Source organism: Salvia hispanica, chromosome 5 (genome assembly GCF_029641045.1).
Source record: "Salvia hispanica isolate PSC_SH4W2 chromosome 5, Shi_PSC_v1, whole genome shotgun sequence".
Classification (NCBI taxonomy): Eukaryota; Viridiplantae; Streptophyta; class Magnoliopsida; order Lamiales; family Lamiaceae; genus Salvia; species Salvia hispanica.
The window spans coordinates 15,353,618-15,361,967 of NC_142696.1; the positions used below are offsets into that span (position 1 = coordinate 15,353,618).

An 8,350-nucleotide genomic window follows, 5' to 3' on the forward strand; every position below is an offset into this window, starting at 1 on the left:
AGGTTTCGTTAAGAGTAGATAGATGGCTACTCTAGTTGATAGAGAAGCCCTCATTGTACTCTCAATGGTCTTGGCGACTCGTCACTTTTGGGCGACTCAGTGTGTGTTTTCATTGTCTTTGGTAATGCACAGGTGTGGGTCTGCCTTAACCCTCCACCCATGGGGTGATTTTAAATTTAAAAAAAAAAAAAAAAAAAAAAAAAAAAAGCCTCGCCCCATGCTTCCTCTGTCTCTGGCCGAAGTAGCCCCACGTGGAGGAGATTGTCTAGAGCCTGGGTGATCGCCCACCCCCACATTCGGTGGGTTCTTGGGAAAGGACAGATTTTCTTCTGGGATGACATTTGGCTTGGGGACCGGCCGATTAGAGAAATGTGCATTGATGATAGAGGCAACCCTCTAGCCCGGGTCGCGGACTTCTGGAGGGACGGGCAATGGAGCCTCCCCAAACTTCGCCTGATCCAGCACCAGGTCGGACTTCCACAACAGGTAATTCAGGAAATCCTTGACACACCCATTGTCCTCGATGAGCAGGATACCCCTAGGAGTCTCTCGAAGACGAGGGAGTTCACACTCGCCTCAGCGTGGGAAACTATTAGATCGCAACGGCCGATATCCATGTCCATTTTCGTTTGGAGACTTCTCTCCAACCGGGTGTCTGTGGATACCAAACTGCAGTAGATGAAAATTGAACTTGCCTCCAAATGCTACTGCTGCCCTTGGCGGCCTGGAATTGAATCTGCTTGTTAATGGCCTCGGGGCTATGAGAGTTTGGCGGGAATTCGACCAATGGTTCCCTGGGGGCGCGAACCAGCTTAGAAATGTGGACACAATCCCGGACAGGATGGAGTGCTGGTCGAAGCGCACCAATCAAATGGAGAAGACCCATCTTAGCCGGATAACCCCATGCCTCATCTTCTGGTTCATTTGGGCGGAACGGAACATGAGCCGACATAATGAGGTGATGTTCAAACCACAAAATGTGGTATGGCAAGTTCAGATGCACATTCGAAAACTAATTGATAGCAACAAGCTTAACCGGAAACAAAGCAGTGGAACTGTCATCCCATGGCTAACCGCGATTCCTCTAGACCAGAGACGCCCAGCCCAATTAACCCTCCCGGTCAAATGGATCCCACCGGACAGACCTTGGCTCAAACTCAACACTGCGAGCAGATTTGCAGAAGCCTCTAATCAAGCAAGCGGCGGAGGGATTGTCCGTGATTTCCATGGGAAGCTCCTTGTTGCTTTCAGCACTCCCATTTTTTTTATTTATTTATTTTTTTTTATCAAAACACCTTACGGTTGAGAGTTCGTGGGTCCCTCATCCCTTTATATCACCAAGGGGGCAGAAAAACAGTGCAAGGCCATACCCGAAAGTGGTATGCTGTGAGAGACAATGGAAAGAGTAGTAAGTGGTCCGTTCGAGAGTGAGCAGACCCCCTTCTACTCTCCAGCAAAAGCAACAACAATACAATGCTTGGTCACGCCCGAAAGTGACGTGCCCGAAAAACAGTCTTACAAAAACAACTTCACCCCAAGATGAAGGGGTGGGCACTCTATCCGGGATCCGTGTGAGGGTTGCGCAGGTTCGAGACTCCGATACGCTCTAGTCTTACCATTGCCCGTACGAGGTTTGGGCAGGCCCTTTCCTCCATGCCTTCTTCCCTAGGCGAGCTGAGTCCTCTTTTCATCATTTCCCCAACCGGTTTATTTCCCTCCCGATGAATGAAGGAGAATTTCATGTGGAGACCCCTGCACATGTTTTGAAAACGGGCCAGTGTGTGTCTAGTGGCTGCAGGCCCCATTTCTCCTCCTTGGAGGAGGGCGATGGATTGGGCTGAGTCCGTTTCAAGGCAGATGTTGACGCTATGTTGCCGCGCCAGTTCGAGTCCATGGACCACAGTTTGTATGTCGGCATCAAGAGGGGATATTGCCTGAAGGGGGAGGCAGAAAGCTTTCAGCACTCCCATTTCTGCTCATTGGCCCTCGAAGCTAGCATTAAAACAATGATCCTAGGCATTTCCGAGGCCAAGGAATTTGGAGCTCAAATCCGGATTGAAACTGATGATTCACTTGTGATTGCCCTCGCGAATTCAAGGAGCTATGGCCCAGCCCGCTCTAGACTCTAGGCTCTTTGTGACGATTAAAGACTGCACCACGGTTTTCCACCCTATGTGCCGGGCGAGAAACAAGGTGGCGACCAGCCTCGCCAAAAACGGTCTCGAGATTACGGCCCGCGGCACTCTGCCGCTCCTTTGAGCACACCGCACCAAGGATGTTAAGAGATATCATTCGAATGGATCAAACGAGAGCCCCTTAGTTGCATGAGAAGATGGAACTATGAGGAACTCAACCCACAGTCTCGCCTTGTGAAGGCCGATGGAAAGACACCTCGATGGTTACCTCTCTTTTTCTTCTTGATTGTTTAGGTTGTGTGATTTGTATGGGAGTAGGTCGGTGTCCGTCCCGCGTGTGTGGATTGGACATTGAAATACTCTTGGTAGCTTTTGTGCATGCCACTTTTGGGCATGCTTGTAATCGGTCCTCGCAGATATAAAGGGATGGGGGACCCACGAACCCTCCACCAATATGGTGTTTTTCAAAAAAAAAAAAGAAAAGAATATGTGTTGGTAATATAGATTTAAAAGGTTGCTTGTTGGCCAAGTAAATGCATAAATAAGAGTTATGCTTCAAATAAGCTTTTAAGATATGACAACTACTATGCTTTTGATTGGTCTTTGCTTTGTAAGTATGGTTTCATTCAGCGCGTCACTTTTGGCCGTGGCCAAGTATTGTATCACCTTGATTTCTGATATATAGGGATGAGGGACCCACGAACCCTCCACCGCCAGGTGTTTTTGTTGGAAAAAAAAAAAAAAAAAAAAAAAAAACCCACTACTATGATGTTATATCGACCAAAATAATCTTTTTATCACCTAATAAAGATAGTACAATGAAAGTTTGTATGTGATTCTGATTGAAAAGGTTTTCTTGTTGGCCAAGTAAACACAAATATAAAGAGTTGTGCTACAAATAAACTTCCACGAGACGACAATGATTATGATGCTCTAAAGAACAAATGTATGTTGTTGTCAATTCCCCCAAAGTGGGCAGGGGGTTTAGGCAGACCCCCAACCCGTGAATAACTCAAAATATAATGTTCCAAAACATCATACTAGCCCAAAAGTGACTAGTATCGGAAAACGAGAACATGAAAAAAGTTTGTATGTTATTTGGATTGAAAAAGTTTGCTTTTTTTTTTTTTTTTTTTATCGAACACCTTCATGGTGGAGGGTCAAGTAGGGCCCTCATCCCCTATATATCATCCAAAAGAACTGTTTACAGGGAGACAATCCCAAAAGTGGATTATCCTACAGATAAAGCAACAACATACTCCAAAATTACAAACGGAAGAACAAAACAAGAACTATAAAAAACGAAAATTTGGAAGCCCCATCTGGTCAAGTCTACATAATGCCTTCACGCGAGCTGGGCACGACCTTTCTGTATAATAGTTCATCACCCCCGTCTGCAAGCCAACTCTTGCTAGGCAATCAGCAACTTTATTTCCTTCTCTAAAAATATGTGTAACTCTCGAGTTCATCCCTTTCCAGCTCTCTCCTGATTTTAGCTATTTCAGTACAGACCGAGGCTGCCCCCAGCTGGTCTGCAGCCAACCATCGCACCACAACCTCTGCATCTGTTTCTAACCAGATCTGATTATCATGCTGCTTTGCCAAAATAATCCCCAGCAATACCGCTGTCACTTCCGCCTCAAAACCTGCCGAAAAAGCAGCCAGAATCGCCCTCTTATGATCTCTCACCACTCCTCCTCCCCCAGCACCGTGCGAGGAATGTGAGAAGGCTCCATCTACATTAAGTTTAATCCAAGTCTGATCCGGTGGTCTCCATTGTACCCTCCCAACTTTCTTCCTATGAGCCTCCCTTAAGAAGCCACTCACAACATCCAGTTTTGGGCAGCAATCCCTCCACTATTCAGGCCCAATCTTTTTTACCAAAACCAAACTCCTTACCTGGTTAGTAATCCTCTTGATTATATTCTCTGTTTCAAAGGCTTTTCCGCGATGCATATTCTCGTTTCTCTCTGACCAGATGTACCAAAGAATCAAGCAAGGTAATAAGACACACATATGTTGGTTCGAACGTATGCCCAGATGTCTTTGCCACCATCTGAATCTAAGATCCAGGTTCCTTCCTACCTCCTCAAACCTCGGTACCTAGGGAAACCATCTTGCAAAGTGTGACCATACCATTCTAGCAGCTTCTTCGTTGACAAAGAGGTGCAGTCTGGACTCCGTTTGCGACTTATCACAACACCTGCACTTCGAAGCCAAGTGAACCCCCCTCCATTGCATCTTTATGTCCACTGGGACTCGGTTGGCCATCAGTCTCCATAGAAACATAGATATCGATGGCCTTTTTTTTTTTTTTTTTTATTACCAAAGACAAATAAAAACAAACACCGAATCGCCCAAAAGTGACGATTCGCCAAGACCATCAAGAGTACAATGAAGGCCACCCTATCAACTAGAATGGTCACCTATCTACTCTTAACTAACCCAAATACAATTAGGGTGATGCCACCTCGACATCACAAGACCAGAGTTATCATCTACATCACTATGTGATGTTGGTCGAGCTCCCTCCCGGATCATTCTCCTCGTCATTGGGTTTCCCAAATGACACCGTAGCCACGTTGCTACCCTTGAGGAGTGTCTCCAAATAACTAGCATTATGAGCACCTCCTTGGGCTGGGTGAATGTGATAGAGTGATTTTCCTTTCCTTCGATTTGTAACTAATTGAAACCCATCTTCATCCACTTGGACTTGCATCCCCATTGGTGTTTTCAAGCTTGATGTCACGTGCACACCCTCCCTCTCTTTGCCAATTCCCGTCTCGGTCTCCTTGGTAGACGTGGCCTCTCGGTCAGATTTCGGGGTATGGGTGTTTGCCGAGGCCTTTTTTGGCCTCCATTCCCGTCGGTATGATTTCGAAGCGGAATTGTGCTGACGGCCTGATGACATTACCCCATATCAGCTCGTGAATAAGCCTCTTTTCCGATCTGTTGCGAATCAGCTCCCATGCAGAAGCCAAAGAAAAGTCCCCACTCGCAGAAAGCTTCCACCTACCTTTATCATTTCTCCTTATATCAAAAGGAACTTGAAGGATCCTCTCGATGATCTCCTCCGGCAGTCCCGCCTCCTCCGCTAACAGGACCAGCCCCATTGTATCCCATTGATCTCCCAACCAAAGCTCATTAACTTTAAGAGGGAGGAGGATGGTTCCTGAATTGCAAAGGTTCGCTAAAGGGAAATCAGTCACCCAAGAATCATGCCAAAAACAAATCTCTCCATCTCCAATCACCCATCTCACATGCTCCCGGCACAAATTTCCCACCTTAAACATCCTTCTCCACACTGGGCTAAAGCGATTAGAGCGATACGCCACCATAGGGAAGTAGTTCGTGCAGTATATTTGATACATGTACCAGGCCCATAATGACCCTTGTTCTTGAAAGCGCCACCACATTTTGATGCTAAAAGCCTCTACCGAGTCAGCCAAACTATGGATGCCCAAGCCTCCCTCCTCCGTAGGAAGACACACCCTTTTCCATTTGATCCAATGAGTCTTTTTTTTCCGAGTTGCAAGATCCCCAAAGGAACCTAGCCATCACCTGTTCGATACATCTCAAGGCTCCCTTAGTGGGATCTAGAACTTGAAAAATGTGAATTGGTAGTGCCCCTATTACACTCTTTAAAAGTGTCAGCCGGCCCCCGAACGACAAATGCCTGTGGCCCCAACTATGAATTCTCCTAGAGATCTTCTCACGGATGAATAGGAAAAGACTGGTCTTCTTTGGTCCGCAGTAGATAGGCACTCCTAGATAAAAAAAAAAAAAAAAAAAAAGGTAAAGTCCCTTGCTGAAATCCGCTTGTCTCTGAGATTTCTTGAGCCCAGGAATGATGTTTTTTATCAAGATAAAAACAGCTTTTCCCCACATTTACTCTCTGTCCCGACACCTCCATGTAATGTTCTAAACAAGCAGTTAAGTTTAAGATAGATGAGGTCTGAGCTTGCGAAAAGATAATAATGTCGTCCGCATAGGCCAAGTGTGAGACCCACATAGTGTATCTAGTTGTACAGTATAGCATCTCCTTTCGTCCCCGAGTAAGACGATCTAGCAGTCTCGAAAGATAATCTGCTGCTAATATGAATAGGGAGGGAGAAATAGGGTCCCCTTGTCTAAGGAGTTTATGACGTGCCGAAAAGTAAAAGTGCAAGTAACATGGGACGGAGGGAGTACCATATTAGGGGAGACCACCCCCTTCCATAGCTCATGAAAAAGCTCTTTTTCCAACAAAACATTATCACTCAACATTCTCCCTTTAATGAAACCGCTTTGATTCATGACATTGCATAGACTTATAGGTCTGAAATCTGCCCATCTAGTGGGATTTTCCTTCTTCGCGACCAAAACAATTAGGGTCGCCGCGATGCCCCTTGGAATTTGAGAGCCTTCAAAGAAATCCCGGACAGCCTCAACCACATCCTCCCCAACAATAGACCAGCAAGTTTGGAAGAATAGAGCTGAGTATCCATCTGGGCCAGCTGCACTTTCTGCTCTAATATCAAACACAGCCTGACGAACTTCTTCAGATGCTGGAACCTCAACTAACCGGTCCATATTAACATGATTTGGAAGAGTTGCAAGGATATCTAATTCAGGCTCCCCCAGAGGTCCCACATCTTCCGAGAGGAGGTTCCTGTAGAAAGCTTCAGCCGATTTTCTAATATCCCCCTCCTCCGTTAGAGTCTGCTCCCCTTCCTCAGTCACATGAATTCTTGACCTCACCCTTTTTTGTTTCACCCAGCCATGAAAGAAATTGGTATTTCGCTCTCCCTCTGCCACCCATTTTAAAGCAGCCTTCAGACGCCAAAAGTCGTCTTCCATCTTAATTTTTAGGAGCAACTCGGCCGTAGTTCTATTCATCTCAGACCGAAGGACCGGAGAGGGGGTCTTGCTCATAATTCTCCATAGCCTTCCTAGCTTCCATTTCAGCCTTCTTAATGTTTTCAAAGACATTGCCAAACACCACTCTGTTCCAAATTATCAAGCTTCTTTTTAGCCGACTCAACTTTATCTGCACATTGATCATTCCTTTCGTCCCTGTATCCTCTTTCCAGCATCTATCAACCTCCTGCAAGAATAAATGGTGTCTTACCCACATATTTTGGAATCTAAAAGAAGGCTTAACTCTCGGCCCCGGGGTCTTGCAACTTATCAACATTGGACAATGATCAGATAGGACTCTAGGAAGATTTGTCACCCTTGAGGCTTCGAATAGCTTTGTCCAGCCTTCACCCAGAAGAACCCTATCTAACCTTTCCAAGATATTTCCTCTTGCCCATGTAAATTTTGGACCATCTGCCCCCACATCTAAGAGTTGGCAGTCACTGATAGTTTCTGCAAAATCCATCATTTCTCTAGCTTTCCTCCCCTGCCTCCTAACACTTCCCTGCCTCTCTTCTTCCGCCATATAGATGTTGCAGTCTCCCCCCACCAGCCATGGAAGACCCTCAAGCTTTGCAGCAAGCTCTCTGAGTTTGTTCCACATCTCTTTCCTCCCCTCTCTAGGGCATTTCCCATAAGCCACCGAAATAAAGAACGGTGTGGGTAGCATTGGTGTGGAAAAACGAGCATGGAGGATCTGCTCAGTGTCATCCCATTCATCTACTTCAAATCCTTCCGCCACAAAAATCCAAATCTGCCCATTGCAGTTAAAGCCCTTAAACTTTAGCCCAAAATTTTTACTATAATAATCAGGCTTAGGCCTAACCAAAGGTTCAATAATGGCTAGAACCATAGCCTTGTTATCTCTAATCAACCTCTTGATGACGCTCTGGGTGTTCGTGTTCACCACACCCCTAGCATTCCAAATTAGGAAGTTAAACGACATATCAAACCAAGGAATTCATGCCCTAGGAACTAGTCCTCCCTTTCTTGGAAATATTATCCTCATCCTCCCCTGTTGACAACATCAAAGACACATCCCTCTTATCTGTTCCCCCCACCTCCTATGCCAAGGATTCCATCTCTAACTCCTCGCCCCCTTCCCAATCTTTTTCATCTTCATAAACTTCAGGATCGTATTCTCCATTTGGAAGAAGCGTTCATATAACGAATATCAGAGCTATGATCCTGTGCAGGAACAGCCAAGGGGCCTCCATCCGAGACCAAAGAATGAGAACTAAGGAGAGAAAATCTGTTGGCGAAGGCCCCACCAACATCAAATCCTCCTCCCCCAAGCGCCACCCCAGAACCTCCCG

General features: G+C 46.0%; 1 protein-coding gene across 1 annotated transcript; it reads right to left on the reverse strand.

Annotated features, from left to right (window-relative positions):
* Positions 1-7,014: 7,014 nt before the first annotated feature.
* Positions 7,015-7,980, reverse strand: LOC125189812 (uncharacterized). The gene has a single exon (XM_048087041.1). It carries the CDS (start codon positions 7,978-7,980, stop codon positions 7,015-7,017), a length of 966 nt encoding a protein of 321 aa, XP_047942998.1.
* Positions 7,981-8,350: the final 370 nt, after the last annotated feature.